Source organism: Eutrigla gurnardus (assembly GCF_963514095.1).
Source record: "Eutrigla gurnardus genome assembly, chromosome: 19".
Classification (NCBI taxonomy): Eukaryota; Metazoa; Chordata; class Actinopteri; order Perciformes; family Triglidae; genus Eutrigla; species Eutrigla gurnardus.
In genome coordinates this window covers 19,237,238-19,259,049 of record NC_139930.1, presented here as the reverse complement: position 1 = coordinate 19,259,049, position 21,812 = coordinate 19,237,238, and the positions used below count along the sequence as shown (strand labels likewise).

Here is a 21,812-nt window from a genome sequence, read left to right as displayed (position 1 = left end):
CAAGATATTTCACATCTGCCATCATTCAGCAATGTAACCATTTAACAGTCCTTTCTGGGATTGACCTCTGCTGTGTAGAGTTATCTTCCCATTCTTCTACTAGTTGCACCAGTTCTTATACATTCATTTTGACTCCCTAAGGCAATAACAGAAAACCTGTTTCTTTATCCTTTGGTGTGGATAACAACCATTATTCAATAATATACCAAATGCTGGGATGTGTTGTTCCTTGACAGCAGTTAAACTGATTAAAACCTCTCCTGTATTTTGATCTGGGGAGGGAGAAGAAGCTCATTATTTGATCTGTATGAGTGTTTGTCTTATTTGGCAATCATGGCTTGGATGTTTTTATCAAATTCTAATTTATACCTAAATATGACCTTGAGGATGTCAAGGAGGAGCCCCTCAAAGCCAATATCGATGTTAGTCTTCATTGTAGGTATTTCATTATTAAGGGTTTAGTACACAAGAATTAGCAATTAAGCATATAAGTGTTTAAGTATTTGCTTAGGGTTGATGCTACATGGATTTGTTTACCTCCTCAATGAATGACATTATCAGTCACGAGGCCTCCTGATCTCTCGCTGAAGGGCCTACATCTCTATCTTACAAGCTGGGAATGACTCATCCTGCATGACGACCGTGCTGCTGCTGGCCAGGACCATGATGTTGAGCTCCTGCTGCTTGTCGTGGGTCTCCTGGTACCACTCCCTCATCACATCAGTGTCATGGGTTGGAATCAGAGTGACCTGACACAAGAGAGGAGGGAGGCTGCTTAGCTCAAGCATTCAGAAAATCGTCTTTAACACCTTTTGATGTTTGCATGCAGAGTTCAGTACTAGCAGGGTTTTAACAAATGCATGAAAAATATGAAATCTTTTGAATAACTGTCATGTAAAATGATTTGATGCTGGTTCATTCCCATTGATTTGTTTGCATTTACCCCTGATATTCTAATCTAAATGCAAATGTAATGAACAGAGGGCCAAAGAGCCAGCTAAAACTGAAGCATTACAAAACGTGGTCATAACTAAGACATTTATTGTCTTTATACATTTAAAACCTTGTTGCACCCTGAAATTGGAGTGGTGGCATTTCCATAAACTATCTATGAACTAAATAAACTATGACACGTTACCTTTACAGTATCACATCAATCATATTAATAATTACCTGCATATCGCTCCCCCACTGGGCCTTTCCTTCCAGCAAAGCATCAAGGACAGCTCTGCTGGGCTCCTGAGCTGTCTGATCGTTGCCACTGACCACATAGTAAGAGGAGCGCACCCGCTTAAAGAACTCAGCATCCACATTCTTGGCATTGCAGTGATTGGGGATGTAAACCAAATCCATGTACATGGGAGGACAGTTGGGCAGAGATGGTCCACCTGATACCTTTCCACTGCCAGTACCTGAAAGAGCAAAAAAATATAGCATTCTCTTTGATAATCGTCAAAAAATATGAGTAAACTATGTGAAATAATGTGCTTATTAGTACTCACCTGATGTGGCACTTTTTACACCTCTGGATGCAGAAGTATTGGTTGCATTTTTGGCATCTTTTCCTTCTCCGAGAGTCTTCTTTGGAGAGGAGGTCTTTGTGTCCTTCACTTTTGATAGAGTACTCTTTCTGGCTGGCGAGGAAGACTTTTTCAAGAGCTTTTTCTTCTTGGGCTTTTCTCCTCCATCTGTATTAGCATTGTGGAGGTTTTCTTCGGCCTTAAGGGCCTCTGGGTCAACCATGCAGACATCATGGTGGCCAGAAGATGGAGCAGAGTCCCTGAGTGCCACTGGAGGAGGATCGGCATGCCTGTAGGTCAGCGTTCTGTCAGTAGGCAGAGTCTCAGAGTCGTCTTCAGAGTCAATGTTAGCATCTGCTGTAATGGAGGGGCACTCCTCTGTCCCCGGGGGGACATCTGAATCCGTCTGGGAGGGTGCAGATTCACTGATGGATGTGGGTGGGGTCTCCTCACATTGCTTGGCAGGAAGCTTACCTCCTGGAGGTGGGGGCCCTCCTCCAGACTTGACCAGAAGCTTCTCCTCATCTATGGTGTTCTCTTCATTGATGAAGTATTCTAGAGGGTTAGGGTTGATGAAGGATGGGGAGAGTTCTGTCTTGGGATGACGATACTCACATGAAGTGACGAGACAGAGGTCCACATCGGTCTTTGATGGAGCAGAGGGGCTCTTCTTTGTAAAATCTGGGTCCCTGGAGCCACAGGCAGAATTGGCATTACACGGATCAGAGGAGAGAGGTAGATATGATGGGAAGGGAACTTTCGGGCTCACAGGGGATTTTCCCTCAAGTGTGGAATCCCCACATTTAAAGGGATTAGTCTCCTTGGCCGGGGAAAATGTCTCTTCTTTTGAAAAAGTGAAAGATGATGGGGAAGCAGCTTTGGGAGGTGAGGGTGACTTGTCGTATTTCTGTGGTGAGTCAGATTTATAAGTAATGCTCTGCACAGATGGTGAAATTGGGCTGGTATTGTCTTTAGCCATGGGGGAGCCTAGCACTGGGGATGGCTCACTGGAACGGGGCGAGTGGGCGAGAGAGGATGCCTTTGGCGTGACCGGAGACTTGTCTGTCTGCTCAGCAACAGCATGTGGCATCTCTGTCATCTGGCATGGGGTTGTAACAGAGGGAGTGGACTGAGATGCATCTGAAGGGGTCGCAGAAGTGGCAAGGGCTGAATCACTCTCCTCAAAAAGAAAAGGGTTCTCCACGGTTGAACTATGTTCTTCAGATGGTTTTCCATTTGGTCCATTTGAGGGGCTGAAGTCAACCTCAGTCGGGCCATTCTCTGTAGCACGTGAGCTGCCTCCCAAAGATGGATGATCTGGAGATTGCTTACTAAAGTCCAGGGCTAAGGAATGGTCAGGGGACTCTTGGCCAAACTCTATTGACATGGTCGAGTGCTCTGGGGATTTTGAGTCCTGTGTTCTGCCTTTTGCCTTTGGTGAGATGTCTGGGGAGATAGACATGGGCCTTGGACTATCTTCCTTAGATGGAGATCCCTCAACTTCGTGGAGGGTGGTTGGAGTCTGAACCACAGAGACAGACAAAGAGTCATCTACTTCCGTTGAGTGAGGAGAGCCTACCTCAGCATGAAGGGAGGGAGAGTCAGTGGTGGGTTCTGGAAAGGAGCTGGTTGCCAGAGAAGCGGTGGAAGCTGAAGCCAAATGTGAAAATGTGTCTTCTGCTATCACCTCCTCTGGAGGGGTTCCTGACTTATCTGATGTGGTACCCTCTGAAATGGACATTTTGCTTTCTTCTTTGAAAGATGCGAAAGGATTGGTGTCTGCTTCCTGTTTGGTCATTGGAACTGAGGACACAAAAGAAATTCCAGTTCTCTCCTGATCTACATCAAAGAGTGACTTTTCCATCTTCATTGGGGAATCAGGTTTAGTTGGAGGTGGGCTTTTTGGAGAGGGCATTACCTGCTCTACAGGGGAGGAACTTCCTTGTTGTGGCTCATTAGGCTCTGGAGTACCTCTATTGGAGGCATCCTCTTTATCACTTGTGACCTCCACAATAGTTGGACCCTGCGTTTCGTCTTCTGACAGAGGTGGTAGAGCTCCTGCTCTTTCATCGACTGGTGACTGATAGTATGGTGTGTGACCAGAGGACTGAGGTGAGTTAGCTCCTTCCAATGTCTTATCATCTGGGCTGATGGAGGCATCAACTGTTGCTCTGGCGCTGCCTGCCATTGTGGTGGACAGTTCTATTGGAGCAGCAAACAGCGGTGGAGAATTAAACATGTCCTTGCGGTCCACTGAAGGAGAACGCACAAGAGGTGATGTTGTGAAAGTTGAACTGAGTCTCGTTGAGTCTGTTTCAAGCTTCTCGCATGACTCTTCGGCTGTGGAAAACCCTTCAGCTTTTCCTGCAGAGTCAAACCCCTTACAGAATTTATCCTCTTCTAGAGATGAAGGGGGAGATATCGTGGAAGCAGAGTGGTCGTAGTCCTGGCCTTCTGTGGCATCACTCTTAGAGTGATCTGACCCTGGCATGTCCTGAAGTGGGGACAGCTTCTTCCTATCAAACTCTCCTGATGCTGAAGTCACAAACGTGCCAACGTCCGGTGAAGGAGACTCATCATTGGTGTTTTCGTCACTCATGATGTCCCTCGGAGTCAACATCTCATCCATGGGAGTAGGCACACTGGAGATCTCAATGGTGGACTGAGTGTGGCCGGAGTTGATGGTGTAATCCTCAAGGGGCTCATCTCTGTTCTCGTCATCCGAGGCTGTGGAGCTCTCAAAGCCAACTGGAAACATTTCTTCATGGATAGATGCAGCTGGAGAAATGGGTGAGGACACTTTGGGTGAGGCTGCTAGAAACAGAACCGGTTTCTCTGTTACTCCCTCACTTACATGCTGACCTCCATTTTTGTTGGTTATGTCAACGTTGTCTTCAACACGATCTCCTGGTTTGACTTCATCAATTTTGTCTTGGTGTTCATCGTCACTGGGAGTGAGTTTATCCTTATCTGGTTCCACTCTCTGTGGTTCATAAATCTCTTCTGTCTCCCCCTTTTCTTCATAATCTCCTCCCTCTGATGTCTCTTCCATTACAGTGCCTTCGTCTTCAAACTTCTCACTTACACTGCCACTGAGTTTTCCCTTCAGAACTTGTTCTTCTGGAGTCTCTCCATTGTCTCCTTCAGCTTCCGTTGTGGTTATACCCTCATCCACAGACTCTAATGCCTCAGGTGACTCTTTGGTTTGTATTATTTCTTCGCGGTGGATCATCACAGCCTCTTCTTCTTTAATTTGTTGCATGGTCGCATCATCCTCCACCAACTCCTCAGCCTTCAGTTCTTCAAAATCCTTTGTGAGATCCTCTGGGGTGGACATCAGAGATCTTACTACTTCTGGATCCTCTACAACAGCTGCTGCAGGTTTGCCACTATCAACCTTTGTCTCCTTCTTCGTCACCTTTGGCTTTGCTTTCTCTTTTAACTTTGACGGGATTCCTATGTCTTTCTTTGAAACGTTGTCTCTTTTCAGGGGCTTTGGTTTTAGGACTGGACTCTTGTCTTCACCCACAGCAGATGCCTTTTTTATGTCTTTAAAGGGCCTTTTGACATCTTTCTTTTCTTCCTTCTTTTCCTTCATAGGTGAGTCTCTTCTGATATCCCTTTTTATAACTTTCTTTGCCTCCTCTTTCTTTACTTTTTCATCCTTTTTAATCTCGCGTTTGGGTGTGTCATCTTTCTTTGCTACTTCCTTTTTAACCTCTTTCTTCTTTTCCACAGACACTTTGGTCTCTTTTTTTAGTTTAACTTCTGACTTCTTTTTTTCTGGAGTTTCATTTTGGGCTGTTTGCTCTGCCTTTGCTTTTGATTCTTTCTCAGGTGCCTTTACCTTTTCTTTTTTCAGCGGGGCCTTTTCTTTTTTCTCAGACTTTGGTGTTTTTTCATGAGATGATTCTGCATCTGCCTTTGCCTTTTCTGGTGCTTCCTCCTTTGATTCTTTCCTGATGCTTTTGATTGGTGATGGCTTTGGGGTAGACTTCAAGCTCTCTTTGCTGTCTGTTCTGTGTTTCATCTTAGCCTGCTTTAGTGTTGGTGTTGACGGCATACTAGAAGACATTGCTTTCTGAGTGACAACTGGCTGTTTCAGGAAGTCCAAGTGCTTTAGCTTCTCTAAACCTTCAAAGACCTGATGCTGGGTGGTATTTCCAGGGAAGAGAACACGCACAACCTTATCCGTGGGATTTGCAGGGTGCCACACAATGAGTGAAGAGATAGAAGTCAAGTAAGAGACGGGGAACTCTGATTCCTTTCCATTTGGCAGCAGAATGGAGGTGGTGTCTTTTTCACTTCCTGTCCACTGCTTCATAAAGTGCTGCATCTCCTTGCTGTTCCTTGATGGATTAAGCACATACATCTCAAGCTTCCCAACGCCCATTTTCTGAAAAAGTATGAGGGGTTCAATAGTGTTTCCAACCGGCCTTTGCAAAGGCTCTAACCTCAAATTTAGCTTTGTGAGGAACTGCTGAGTGAACATTGCCTCCTCCAAATTCCTCCGCACTCTGTAATTAGGTTCAGGGCTTTCCAGTTTTTCAGGGAGATTCAAAAACACAACACCAATATCTGGAGAAATCATGTTCTTCACCCAGTCACTGTTAGCAGTCGAACCCTGTGACTGCTCCTCCTCAAGCTCTGCAACCTTCCTCTGCAGCATGCTATTGATGCCCGGCAGGTTGTCGTCACCAATGTGGGTCATGAGGATGGAGTCCACGCGGTCCAGATGTCTCACTAGCTTCCAGAAGCAAGACTTCCTGTCCGAACCACCGTTAATGAGCATGTTGAAGCCGTTGACAGCAAACAGAGCAGAGTCACCGCTGCCAGCAGGGAAAATGTAACAGCATGGTTTGGAGAGTTTGAGGAAACCACCTGAGGTCGGCGGTTCTAACATGTCAAAAGGAGATGGGATCTCTACTGATTCAGATAGATACTCTGTGAACTCTGAGAGGCCCTCCATCTCAGGGAGTATTGCTGTGGAGTTTAGTTTCATGTTAATGAAGTCCTGCAGGTTGTGTTTGTCCAAGTTGGAGTTTTTCCATTCGCCTTGTTCAGGGCAGGACAGTGTGAGGTTGGCTTTGTTTGCCGGGTGAATGGTGCTGAGCAATTCACCAATCTGTGCATGAGAAAAATTAAGTGACTTTAATTTTGAAAATATCAGAGGCCCTAATCAAATGAATAGTGCTTTGCAATCACAATTTCAGTTCATACGGTATGTGTATATACCTGAACTGTATATATGTCACGTTTAAAGACTGTTATGCAATGCTAGAATGAGAACCTTTAGGGATAGCAACCACCGTGGATGTTTTTAATTAACCAAAAGGGTTTTCACGAACAAAAATATCTAATTTTTAGTCTGAATGTGGGAAAAATGATTATATTTGATACAATATGAGCTACCCAGAGGTAAACTGAATGTCACTATTACACAAGATACAGACAATAAGCAAAGGGAAAACAATGTCACAGGTCAAATATGGTTGCTTACAACAAAATAATCATGTTGGCTCACCTCTTGGTCTGTGAATATGTCTATGAAGTTAAAGAAGGAGAAGGATCCAGACTGAAGAATCAGCTCCCCACTGTTTTCAGAGCATTGCCCTGAGAGAACCAGCAGCTTGTGTCTGGCGGTGTCTGAGATCATCAAACGAACCTGGAAATGAAATGAAGAAAATTACCACTGACAATAATAAAAATAGGGAAACAATCAGGAAAAACAACAAAAAAGTATTTTATTTATTGCAACTTCTGAACAAAGAGAATGACTACTATAAAATAATAATATTACGGGCCTCAGTGACAGAATACAAAGCATTGGGGCTGCAGCCATAAGCCTAATGCTTTAGTGCATTTCAAATATCCCCAGCCACTCAAATCCATTAACTAATTAGCTGACTATGTTAAGTTCCTTTTCATCGCTCATCTCTTTCCATTGTTTTTTTTTCTTTTTCTACTTCAGCAGCATCAGCTGTTCTGGGCGACTGGCCAGGTCAATCCTGCTGTGCTGTGAGATATTATTAATGCACAGTGTGACTGCAGACATGGGTGGGGGGCTGGAGGCAACGCTGAAAAGGAGCAGTGACACAAGAGAAAATCTGACCCCGCCCATGTCTTTTCTTTCCATCCAAACGTAGCAAAAGCTTGCAATAAATTGCAGTAAACGGTTGCACTTGTTATTCTAGCAGTAAATGAGGCATTTGTGTATTCCCTTGAGCTCCAAATTGGATTTTTATTCCAATCAACAGCAACAAACAGCAGTTCCTATTAGGGGTGGATAATTCCACCGTCAAGGCCGAATAATGGATATTTTCAAAGTGGGACTGTTTGTAAATATCCATTTATGTATTTGTGAATCTACTTGATAGAAGAATGGAAAAATAAACTTACCTCGGTGCTGACTGCTTCATCTGAAGGGTTGATGAGCACCACCGTCTCCAGGACGTTACTCTTATGGTGAAGAATTCTCTGCCCTGCGAGACAAAAGAGAAAATAGTTAGATACTCAATTTACTTTCATGTATGAAGAAGAAAACCAGCAAATATTTACACACATCAAGCTGGAAGGAGGGATCTATTTGAGCAGTTTTGCTGAGAAAAATTACTCAGATGATTAATTGATTTCATAATTGATCGTCAATCAACTAATAATCAACTGACAAACAATACATGCAGACTTGATTGTTAAGACCCTATTATTGTTTGTTATACAGGGGAATAATATGGGTCATACTTTGACATAAGTCACATTTTCCCTTCAAAAGTAACAGTGGAGTGTGACAGGCTCATGATCAATCATCCTGGGTTTTGGATGATTGATTATGCTAATGACTTTGTTCCCATTGTGTGTGTTTGTGGGTTTATCCTCTGGTCCAACATCATTATTCACCCCCGACACCCCACGCTTCACTCACACGTCCATCTTTGTTTCTTCTCCTTGTTATCTCATTTCTTTTTGAATAAACAATCAATGAATTCCCCTCGAGCCAACTGACAAAAGACGGGTTTTATTTTGTTAATTTACATACATTTCTGCCAGTAAAAATCGAAAGAAAATGCTGCCTCTACCATTCTGTGAATAGAACAAACAACATGTTCCCTGTTAGGTTCAACGGGGCAGTAAGGTGTTGCTTGAAGATGAGTTTAAAATTCAGAGGACAGGGTGTGCCTCGTCTCCAGAGACGCCATTCTGCAGCAGCTATCTGGCTGCCGGGCCGATTCCTCCATATATATATTTCATATTGCAGTTTCTCATTATGGAGCACATAGCCATTAACCCTGCCGCTTCCTCCCAGAGGACTGTCACTCCATATGGAAGAAGTCTTTCATTCACTGCCATTAAGAGTAAACGGCCCCCTATACAGTACATTACTATGAGCGTCTAATAGTCTGGGAAGTTCAGTTCCAATATTGCACTCCATTCATGTGAGTATTCTGGAGGGATCTTTAGTGTGACTTTCATATGAGTTCAGTATCTTATAAGATTCTTAAATGATTCCTTTTTGATGGAGGGGAGTGGTTTTAAAAAAGATCATTCTGCAAGTTGAGCATTAAATATCTTGGTGTGTCTCTTTTCAAATGAATGACAATGGAATTGATTCATCACATTTAATTAATAATTTCATACACCATGTTAAGGGTTCTGGCATGTCTGAAAGGAAATAAGGAGGAACCTGCCAGGAAACACCAGAGTGAATCAAATGGTGGTTAATATTTAAAAATAAATACATTTGTGTTAAATCCACGATGATGATTCACTTGTTTCCAAAGCAATCTGTCAGTCCGTTGATTGCTATGAAATTGAATACACATATTTATGGTCCCCAGAGGATGACTCCTAATGATTTTGGTGATCCCCTGACAATTTCCTCTAATGCAACCCTCAAGTAGATGTTTCTTATTTTTAGTAATGTATCTTAGCATCTATTGAATGCATTGGTATGCAGTTTTGTGCAGATATTCATGGTCCCCAGAGGATTCTTCCTTTGGTGAATGTTTTATGCAACCCCCCCTGCATTCCCATCAGCTACAGATGCAGTTTCTACTTCACCAAAGACCAAAATGCCATGTCTTGATTTTTGATCGTGTGCATTTCGTTTGATTTGCGTCGCCATCATCAACATCCCAGTGGACTCTGGAGGAAACCAGCTTCACCCAGCTCTGTTCTGAAGAGGCAGCAGTCTTAAACTGATGAGCGAAGCTCCTCCACAGTGACTGAGGAAACAGTTTTCAGTGGTCTGAGAAATGCGAGAACAATCAATCATGGATGTTGTTCATCCTGTCATGCTTATATACAAAAGGCTGTTGCGAATGTTAAAGAAAAGCATTCTTCTTTGTTTCTCACTCGGTAGGTTACGCCCAGCTTACTATCATGTCATGTGATGAAACAAAGAAATACAGTCTGTACATGTTAAGGACCAGCGGAGCACAAGGCAGCCACCATCGCCACCATTATCACGCTGCTAAATTGCCCGGTGTCTGGGCCAACTTGTCAAAAAAAATGACAGATTGTGCATTGGGGCTTGCTTGACCCTGACAATTACCTTGATCGATGTTAAAAAAAACCCCTTAAAGCCCAGTGCATCTCTGTCTCAGCGGGACGTGAGGTAATGTGACATGCATCGCTGAGCATTCTCCTCCTGGCTGAATAGAAAGAGCAAGACTGGTGGAGCCTGCCTGCCCGCCTGCCACAGACCGAACCAGACAGGGGAGCGTCGATGTGAATGGCACTGCACCAAAAATAGACCGGTGGAACAACTGGTGTCGACTTTTTTTTTGCATTTAAAAAAAATGCAACAAAAAAAAGATCTCACATGTAAGGATTATAGATTTATTTCCTCCCTGTATGTGTCAGCACCTTTTTCTACTTCCTGTCCTTTTCCACCGTGAGTCGTCGATCAGGGTGACTTTCAGAAGCTGAAGCACAGTTTTCAATGTCACTTGTTCCTGTGACCCCAACTGGATTCAAAAAGCGGGGGCTGTCTGGCACACATAATATGTCTGGACATGGTGCTAATGCTATCAGCTAGCTGACTCACAGAGCAGGCGATCACCTGTGTCGTAGTATCGATGCCTCTAAATAACATTCAATTTGATCTCCTCTATCCTTAGCAATTAGCTTTGTCAAGACAAATGAGAATCTAAACGTTTCTACATTATTATGTCTTCCCACCACCTGTTTCTTCCCCCAATTATTCCGGCTACGAATATGAAGATTGACCTGGCTTTCCTTCGCTGTTTGACTGATCAATCAATCTGCTGATTGGCTGCTACAGAACAATCAGGCTCAACGGATTAATAGGCGTCGAGAGACGGACAGGAGATAAAAAAAAAAATAACCCAGGAGGACCTTTATCTCAGACAATTTGTGGAAGTCAACACAATTCTTAATTAGTATTGATCACATGCTGCAAAGTTGTCTTCAACAATGTCATAAGGAGGGTCTTTAGTGGATTTGCGGGTTCAGAGAGAGCCTTTTAGGCGTTAGTGCTGTCTGCATTGAAGGCAGAGCGATGGGAAATCTATACGTAAGCAGGAGAATCACCGGGGGTCTCCTGTCTTGCCCCTATTTTTAAACCCTCCTCCTCCTCAATGTGGGTCCAGGCTTCCTGTGTGATGGATGTCATATCATCCGTCAAGCAGACAGATAATTGTATTTGCCCTCCTCCGCTCTGCAGGTTTGTCTTTTCCTGTAAGACCTGAGCCCTAAATAATGAATGTACTGCAAGCTAAAACATAACATTAAAAAAAAAAAAAAAAATCTGCTTGATTGATTTTTGCTTTTATAGCTAAAGCTGATCAGGTTCCAGTCAAGCATTTTAAAAATTAAACTTTGTTTGCTTTCTCAGGGAGAGCTAGATGGGAAGATTGATACCAAACTCTTATATCTTTACAGTAAATATAAGGCTACAGCTAGCAGCCGGTTAGCTTAGCTTAGCATAAAGACTGGAAACATCAACAGCAATGACTACTTATGTCCAAAACGTTGGGAAGTTACTGCTCCAAGTCAAAAAATGGCATTTTTTGGTATAAAGTCAACATGTCTATCAGTGAGATTTGGAGATTTTGGTATTTGTTACCTTCAGACTGCGCTTATGCTAAGCTAAGCAGCTGAGAGTGGTACACTGAGCTTCTCATCAGAGAAGAAAGCAAATAAACATTTACCAAAATGTCAAAGTATTGCTTTAAGGCTGTTTATTAGGTGTGATGGAAGGGTAATCCACAAGTTTGGTTAAAACACAACTTCATGCAGGGAAACTGTCCTTAATAAACATAAAAGCCCTGTAAATGTTTCTTGGAAGCCCTTCGTGTTCATCTATTAAAAGTCCAATAGACAATGCCACCCCAACCCCCCCTTGAGAAATAAACTTGGCAATAAGCCTGAGGCATCGAATATAAGACAATATCAATCCCGTTTTACTGCTGCTGCAGCGTTACCGCTCATCGTCTCGGCTTCATTAACTCAACCATCAGAACTACATTTCTGTCTCTGTCTCACGTCTTTCTTTCCTCTTAACCTACTCTATATTTCCGTCCTTCTTACCTCACCCCTCCCTCCCCTCGATGCTCTCTTTTCTCTCATCCTCTTCACAGCCACTCCCCTCCTCTGTTCCCTTCATCCTCTCTCTTTCTCTCTGTTCCCCTCCCTTGCCTACGTTCACGGGCAGACACTTGCCACCAGGGATTCGACGCTGCTAATTACCCCCGAATCAACAGCACATCCAGTACTGGGTTGCAAGGCAACAGCACACATGGAGGAAGAGGAGGGGAAGAATGGAGGATGGGAAAATCGAGGCTGGATGCAAGGGAGTGGGGGGTTCGGAGTCTCTTTGTGTTCTCTCTATATATAAAAATCCCCCTCAAGCTATTGTACTTCACCTCTTTTGGACTCCAATACCGAGATTCGATATCACTGCATTGAAATAAATCACCTGATTTAGTCTGCAGCAGCCGTTGTTGGCCGGATCAATCCGTTGTACAGTACGAAGGCCTGCCGGTCATATCCAATATGGAGCGATGCCAAGCAGAGGCTTTAACTGCCGCCGAGCATCAAGGCCAAACTGCCCACTGACGGACCACATGCCCTGCCGTACTGGATCGCTTCCATCTTTATCGAACCTCTCCCTCACCTTGCAAATAATATCCGCAACATGCAACAGAAATGCTGAGAGGGCGTAACCAGGGACGGCTCATAAAACAGCCGACTGCATGTTAGTCGCAGCTACCAGGGCTGAAAAGTGCAGCGTAACCAAGAATATTTACTCAAGTACTTAAGTCGTTTTGATTGTACTTTACTAGAGTATTTCCAGCTTTACAGCTGTAGACACTCATTATGTGTTCATAAAAAAGAAATGCAGCTTTGTAATGATATTAATTGAAAATTATGAAGTCATTTGAATCTAGGATTTAAGTTTTAAGTGAAAATTAAGTAATATTTCAACTCGATTTCAATATGTTCTCACATATCAATCACATATTTCATAATTCTAGTGCAACAACCTGCTCTTTTGTTATGTTTTGAGAAATATAACTAATTTTAAAATGGTGTTTATGTCGTGGAAGCTTTATGAATCATAGGGTTGGTAATCTTGAGACACTAATTATGCTCATCCGATTCAGCTCAGTGTTGCCAAGTCTTTACATTTTCCTGTCTGAGAATTTCATTTATTGATAGCTGTCAGGATGTAAAGAGAATATAAACAAATACATAATTTTTAAAAATAGATTACCAACCCTTTAAAGCATAATCAGACTGCTTTAACTTCCAGTTTTACCTCTGACATCTGCTGAGAAACGAGCTGAGTGTCTGGAGACAAACAGCTTGAGTTCCTGGTCCAGGTTGCAGTCGATAAGGTTGGTGTCCCACGAGCGGATCCCTGCAAGGCAAAAGAAATAAATGAACCAACCAGAAAATCAAATAGAGGGAGACAAACACGTGTTAGCTCTGCTGTCTGAAAATGAATCAAGAACAAAAACACAGAGAACTTGGCAACAGGTCTGACAAATGTGAGGTCTCGCCCTCAAACACACAACGATTCCACTCATCCTGCCTCCAGTTTATTGTACAATCTTAGAGGGAACACGTATAGACTTGTTAGTGGTTTGGCATGAGAAAAGAAATCTATAATAGGAAATATCTATAGCCCTGTCTCTGGGCCAGACGCACTGGTAGCTTCCACCGAGCTGAGTCACGGCGGTATCATCCTCCCTCCATCATCATGCAGTTAAAGGCTGACGAGGTGGAGTTACGTGATAACATGACCTGGGGATGAACACAAAGGGACTAGTTTGCACATATAAGGTGGATATTAAAGTTTATTTCACTCATTTATACTGTAAATATTACATGAAATTGAAATGAAAGAATGAAATTACAACAGTAAGCCTGGACTTGAAGGCTGAAGGTGTAGCAACAATAATAAAAATAATAATAATAATAATAATAATAATAATAATAATACATTGACATGAGCAACAGTGATGAAGATGATAGCATTTCTTTTTTAAGAATAAAACTAGATGAGAAGAATGTAGCCAAATAAAATCAAACAGATTCTCAATAAAGAAAAGAAAAGCTCCAAAACAGCTGGCAGAACCTTCTGTTTTGATTTGTTTCTTCAAGGCCGACAGCAAACTTTTAGATCTGACACAAAGCCATCATAACAATGTATTGATCTAACATAATCAGGTGATACCCCCCCAAAAGTAAATACACTTCATTCCACAATAACTGCGCCACATTCTCCTCCTCCTTCCCCTCTCTCGGGCCAGACACGCAGGCAGAACATCACAGCAGCTGGCTCTCATCTTTCTAAAACGCCCTGCTCGCTCAGAAAAGCGTTCCTTGTGGCTTTCCGTAGGGACCGCAGTGCGGACTGGGCCACGCCCACCAGCCGGTGAGGGGATGAGAGAGAGAGAGCTGGATGCAGGATGATGTTGCTGATGATGAGGATGATGATGGAGATGTGTTCCCACGGGGTTAAAGAGGGGGATTTCATCTATCAGGGCTATACCATCCAAGCAAGTACAAACACAAAGCGTATATTTAATCCACTTCCTTCCACACAAACAGAAGAAAAGCTGCTGCTGTGAACGCGGTTGTCTCTCTTCCTCAATCCGCTCTCCTGAAACAAAAGCCTGACGCACCTGAATAAAACCCTGGCAAGATGCTGCGGGAGAAGAAAAAAATCATACGCAGCTGCACTGGAGCCAAAGCGATGCGATGCGCTGCATTGTGGCGCATAGTCCTGAATTAATGCTGAATCACCGCTGGCTGGTTTATCAGAGGAGCCGGCCTACACGTGATATGACAACAATAGGGCCTCCTGACATTAATATGATGATAATAATAATGATGGATTGACCTGTGGGGTTTATTTGGCTTCAGGTTATGGTGATGTTTCTGGGAGGGGCTGTTCGATACCCCCCCTCTTATAAACAACACCACCTCGAGAACAAATAAGTGCAATTAATGTGCGTAATTGACGCGTAAATCCGGTTCCTAACAGGTGCATCACCGCCTCCTCGACTTTTCACACCTACAAACCAACTTCCAAGCCAAACATGCCAGTTTAAGTTCAGCCTCCAACAAAGCTCACACGTCTTACCTTTCTCTATGTCCGCAATGGCACACTTCAGGTGATCCTCCGCCAGGATCTCCCCGATCACCACCAGCAGGTAAAACTTGCCGTCGTTGAAGTGCTGCGCGGGGCCGGCGGACGCCGGGGACGTCCCCGTGTTGCTCTGGCCGCCCAACGTCTCCATCTCTGCAGATGCTACTACCAGCGTGGCCATCCTCTCTGCCTGTCTGTGTGTGTCTCTCCCAGTCTCCCAGTATGCAGCGCGCAGGATCCCCGACAAGCAGCAGCCTCCTCCCTCTTTTTCTTCCTCTCTGTTTGCTGCAGAGCACCGGAGCGGTCCCCAGACATCCAAGTGGAGCCTCGGTAGGAGTGGCCCTAGCTTTTTATACCAGCAGACATTGTGTCATATTCGGTAACCGGGGAGAGAAGAGGGCGCCGACGTTTTTTTTTTTTTTTTTTTTTTTTCTTTTTCGCACACTCACGCCGCAGCTGATGTCATCCGCAACGAACCAAACGCCTCCGGAAGTAACGGATTTGATGCGTTGTGTTGTAGCCTTCACCGGGAGTAGCTGTAGCTACTTGTTACTCATTAAATACAAGTTGGATGTGTCCATTACAAATAAATCCCAGAGCTCTCTTAAAAAGACTTGATTTAAAGATTCAAAGACTTCAAGAGGAGCAGAATGGAGACGGATGAGTTTATTCTACATACATGCAAATTCATATTTTGTATTGATGTTGTCTCCTGAATAAAGAAACATAATCTTTCTCTTATGCCTTGGTTTCAGGATGTTCCCCCTTAGTGCTCTATTTATACATTTAATTGGTTTACAAATGTATTTTTAGCTGTTTTCCTGTGGACTTATTGTAAAGAGACGATGCAAATATGATCCCAGTGATTTAAATGCTCTGTTTTAGTCGAATTCAGGATGATACTCAACTTTAAGGCCACAGTTTTGTCCAATTAGAATAAAGCAATCATTAAAAAGTTGCAGTGGTTACATAAAATAAAAGGAATATACAATAACGTTGAATGCCTTTAACAGAGTTCACTAAAGTAACGTCTGTGAGTAAAGTCCAGAGATGACAGGAAATGGTCAGCGCCAACCCCTTAAACCCCTTCAGCCTCCCAATAAAGCTTTATTAACACCACCATAGAAAATCACAATCTTTAGAAATTGGCCGCAAGCGATGTCCAAACATGCTGTTCCTGTCCACCTTAAAGTGGTTGTTTTCTAACCCGACCGGAATCCTTCGAATCCACAGACGAATATCCACGTCTGATCACAATATCCGTCTTTGATCTCGCTCAGGTCGGTCCCTCACAGTCTAACGGGGAGTATCAAGAGATTCACCTCACAAAACAGAAGCAAAGAACAACAAGGCTTTGATCCGTCTAAGAAAAACTAGTTTCCGAATGAAAGAACGATCAAATCAGAGGGGGGTTAAAGAGGAACAACTACGAGCGAACAGCAACCAAGATGAAAAGACTGCAGCCTGTCAGAAAGGAAACAGCGTGTGTGTGTATATATGCAGATGTTAAATGCAGTTGGCAGTGAGTAATAAAGTCATTTTTTCTAATCATGTAAACATAAAAGAAGCTTCCCAGGAGGATCACCGTAAAGAAGCAGCTAAAAGCAGACAGACTTCAGAGCTGTAGCCGACTGCTGCAAGAACAAACGCCACAAATCTGACAGCGAGAGAACAGGATGCAGACACAAAAGGATGCACTAAAACACACACACACACACACACTCATGCTGGATTTCCCCCTGGCAAGCCTCATTGATGTGATTCGCTCTCATGGATGGGGTCGCTGCAGGTGCTTTATTGACTTTAACGAGGCTATCAGGAACAGGGGTCCACTCAGCGGCTCCTGGATGTGAATATTTCAGGGCCTTTGTGGCCTGGTGGGCTGGACCTGGTCAGACTCTCCCCGGGCCATGAGGGTGAATCAAACATTCATTATACACTTGCTGGGAAAGAAGCAAGGCATTAAAAATACAACAGGCTGCAACCAAAAGTCTCACAAGGATGGTATGAACGCCTGTGTGTGTGTGTGTGTTGTTTTCAGGAGGAAGCTCAATGGATGAGATAGGATTTTTGCTTTGCGCAGACGCATTTGTATCTGTGTATATGTGTCGAGAGGCGGTTCAAAAAATAAAAATGGAAGGGTTTTAATAATTCAATAACCCGAGACCCTAAATCTAATCCCATGATGCCTCAGGTCACTTTGTAAACACGACAAAGACGCCCTATAAGACGGGTGAGTCTGGAAACTGTAAGAAATGTTAAGCAACAAAACATACAATGAAAAGAAAGAAAAAGAAATACGTAGTATTATCTGGGATATAATGCGAGAGAAAAGCGATTTTTTAGCAAAGTAGGTTCAATTACAGTGTTGATTTAACCCCTGATACATCGTGCTTTCACATTGTTTATTATTTGTTACTGTTATCTGGTCTGATTGAGTTACTTTAGTGTTAGCAAAGTACAAATATAGTAGTTAGGATTCTTGAAATTGGAAGGACCTCTTCCACACCTGCCTCAATTATCTGCGGTGTCCCCCAAGGGTCAATCTAAGGTCCTCTTTCATTTCAGGTTTTAAAACTTTAACAATAGAATCTATCCACAATCTATGACTCCAACCTCACGTTTGATGCATAATTATTCACTCTATAATGATTTTTAAAGCTATACCTTTCTTTAAATGTTTTATTTCTTGAATGCTCGTTGTTTTACTGTTTTTCCTCACCTTTTAAATATCCACATTATTTTAAGATATTTCCTTGCTTTCCGTTTGTTTTACTGGACCTGCAGTTGCTGTGCCACTGGCAATCCCTAAATCATGTATTAGTGACAAATATCTGATACGACAGGGTTTATTTTCATTATGTGTTGGCATGGAGACAGCCATCTGCCCTCAGTTGGCACAGAGCCTCAATTTAGACCTCATTGCCATGGTGAGGAGAGTGGGCTTGTGGGTAAAACATATTTGCACCGGCTGCATCTTGCTGCCTCCTCCTGTGCAGAGTTGGCTGATAACGTTCACCAGTGGCACATATGTGATATATAAAGACGTATTAACGTTTCCATAATTCATAATATTTAATTCAGTCATACACTTTAATTGCTATAAGTCGCGGTGAACCATTAACATAGCAGGTGTAACTGAAAGCAGGTCATTAAGGTGTCATATCCATAACCTAGCCTCGTGTCTGACAGGCAGACTATTCACCTTGAGCAAGGTTGATATGCAGGACATGTTTATGCATATTACAGATAGCACATGAGCTGGTTAAACATCCTCCACATGAATTATTAGTTAGTCAATGGAGAAAATTAAGGTGGATCAATTGACAGTAACTTAATACTCAAGTAAAACAAAGAAGAAAGAAGGATCATTTTATGCTTCATTGCTACTCTCCTACATCTCAGCAAGAAATATTACTTTCTTACATCACAGATTAAGGTTAAAAATACACACATGATCAGATTATATGATACATTAATGTAGAATCATCCAACCAAGCGCTGTATTAATGTTAACTTGTTAAACTTGAACCATGATCAGCTACAAGATTAACATTTCAATACACTTTTACTTTTAATCAAAGCACATTTTTCAGAAAATACCTTTATTTTAAGGTTCTCTATACGACATTCAGAGCTTTAGTATAGAATCAACCAACGGGTTTCTATGTTCAGCAGGACCTTGACTTGTAATGAAGTATTTCTACAGTGAGGTACTGCTGCCACACTGTGCTTTGTTTGAATTAATAGCCTACTTACAAAATGTAAAAAAAAAGGATAAAGAGGAAGAAAGGTGGAGTGTACGCTAAATGGTGTGATGTGGTAAATTGTGCATTATAATCAGAAAAAAACACTGGTACTGCAAACTACTGTGATACAAATACAGTAACTGAAGAAATAAGTGGTTTCCCTAAATACTGAATATAGGTTTTTGAAGAAAACACAAGGACACAATATAATCCTGGAGAGGCAGAGGCCGAGGAGTCTCTCTGTCTCTCTGCCTGGCATCTCTGTGGTATTTCTCTGGGCCAGCCTGCACCCTGCTGAGCTGACAACACCAATGTGTCATCCTGCAGCGTGCCCGTGTGTGTGTGTGTGTGTGTGTGTGTGTGTGTGTGTGTGTGTGTGTACATACAGTACAATTGACTGAGAGAGACAGAAAAGGGAGAGACACAGAGTTCAATCAATCCGCTTACATGAGTTTAACAGGCCCAGTCATGACACTCAGTACTCAGTCTACATACAGGAGGATTGTTGGGTTTGTTGAAAATGCCAAAAGGGAAAATAATACTTTCTGACCTGTTTTTTTTTTTTTTTTGTTCTAAGCTCACTCTGTGCACAGCAGTGGCGTATGTGTGTGTTGTCATGTTTCCCCTGCCATGTGGGGACATTAATTCGGTTTAACAGTTACTTTGTGGGGACTCACCTATTTTTGGGGGAAATGGTCACAGTTGCGTGTTACATAAATCATTCCATTTTATGGTTGAAGACTCGGTTTAAGGTGAGGGTAAGGGTGAGGCCGGAAATTTAGACCGGCTAACTAAAGTTTCCCGGTCGTGCTGCCGGCATGGCTGCAGGGATGAAGAAGTGAGTCGGTCCACCACAGTGGTTCAATCCGACGGCTTTAACGATTCCCCCCGAACTGTTCCTCTGACACAGAAGGTCAAAATGTTCACGTGTCCAGTCCATCTACTCGATAGACCACCACAAAATTTGGCATTTTGACATTCATGTTCCCCTCAGGACAGGATACACTTTGGTGATGCCTTCACTTTTCATCTAGTGCCATCATCCGGTCAGAGTTTAAATGAGTCAAACACTTGCAAAACCATCGACCTTCCCATCAGCAGCAGTTGTAACCTGCTTATTAGTAAATCTATGAGCATTGCATTGTCATTGCAAGCATGTTAGCATGCTGAAATTAGAATTTGGCTTAAGGCTTATATCAGAAGTAATGGCTCCTGGGATCGTTACTAAAAGGCCAATAATACCATTCCGGTCTCAGTCCCGTCAGGATATCACTAAGTGCAGATGAGAGGGTCATGGAGGCAGGACAATGACTTTGCAGTCTCTTCCTCTTTGTGTGTGCTAGCCAAAAATAGGCTACATGACCAGCTTTTTATCCAGAACTAACAAAGAAAACAGAAAAGCTCCTCATATCAACACGACAATGTAGTGAATCTTATTAAGGTTATAACAGAGAGAGGTCTGTAGGTTGGGAACCATCCTTCCCTTTGTGAAGTATTGAGTGAAAAGCCCCGACTCAGCTTTTTTTTCTGCAAGTGGTATAATTACAGTAATGCAAGGTCAAAGGTCTCCATGCTAGAGGTTCTTTGAGGCTGCACTTAAGGAGCAGAGCAATATCCAGGTTTCACTGCTTCAAAGAAAAGAGTTGTGCAGAGTTGCAAAAATAATAATAATAATAAAAAAAATGCAGTGAAATCCTGGGATGACATCGCAGAAAAAAAGGGATTTATTTTACATTATGTCAACGTTTTTTGGGCAACTGTATCCTGCAGGTGGGAGCGAAGAATTGGCATAAATGGACGGAGAGCTCCCTCTGGTGGTGATACAATGAATGACAAGGATGTCATTCTTCAGTTTACAATTTATTTAAGTGGCCTCAGTTATCAGCATTTACTTTACTTTAACGCTGCAACTACATTATACTGGACTATATACTTTAACTGTATATTTATAAACAGTATTATGCTTCTGGCACTTTGGTCCTTAAATAATATCACGTTCTCCTTAGCAGAAAAAAATATTTCATTTCAAATGTTTTTTGCAAATTATTTCAGTAGATTAAAAACAAGCGGCGGTGGAAGAAGAATATACAGATCACTAACTTAACTTAACTTAATAATTTATTACATCATAGTTTGCATTAAAACTCTTAATTTCTAAAGGGACTTAAATCTTATATTCAAATAAAGGTAAAAGGACTTAAAAATTAGAGCATTTTGCTCCAAACTGTGATGGAATCAACATATTAAGTGTCATAAATTTGAAATACTCAAGGAAAGTACCTGCAATATTTACATATTTGGTTTAAATTTATTGAATTCTTGCTCTTGAACTGTCGAAAAAAAACAAATTAAAAAAATTGTTACCGCTACAACTTCTTCCAAATTTGCCAGTTTGCGTCGTTGAATGAACTTTCTTTGCCTCTCAGGTGAAGAGTTTACGGCACAGAGGAGAAACATTTCATGGGTGTGAGTCAACGTTACACCCGGATAAAACGTGCATCATCACAATGCACCTCCTCTCACTTCTGCTGCTCCAACTTATCATTACCGGAGATCCACACACTGTGACCTCTATGAATCATTGGAAAGCACAGAGAAGTACAACCTGTGAGGTCTTGTTTTTGTCCCATGATACCAACTGAACGTTTTTTTTCCACAGAAGCAATTTAAAGGGAGGCTAACTCCAACATCAGCCTGCTTATTATCTGAATTTCTCTAGTGGGCCATTATATGTAAATTCAAACTCAACCAGGGAGTGGAGCTGTGGTGCCACGACACGAAGAAGTAACGCCTTCATCTTCCTTTGTGAGGACCCGCTTTGACATTTATAGGGAGCGAATCAACATTTGTGGAGATTTCACAGTTAAGGGTCTGAGAGAAAAAGGAATAGTTTGGGTGCATTTTAGGAAAAATACTTATTAC

At 42.5% G+C, this 21,812-nt stretch overlaps 1 protein-coding gene across 1 annotated transcript; it reads right to left on the bottom strand.

Moving 5' to 3' along the window:
- Nucleotides 1-290: 290 nt before the first annotated feature.
- map1b (microtubule-associated protein 1B) lies at nt 291-15,374 on the bottom strand. Its single transcript, XM_084035682.1, has 7 exons — nt 15,136-15,374; nt 13,303-13,404; nt 7,920-8,002; nt 7,045-7,185; nt 1,503-6,645; nt 1,174-1,412; nt 291-749 (listed from the first exon to the last, which is right to left on the bottom strand). Exons 1-7 carry the CDS (start codon nt 15,320-15,322, stop codon nt 594-596), a joined length of 6,051 nt encoding a protein of 2,016 aa, XP_083891808.1. The 5' UTR covers nt 15,323-15,374; the 3' UTR covers nt 291-593.
- Nucleotides 15,375-21,812: the final 6,438 nt, after the last annotated feature.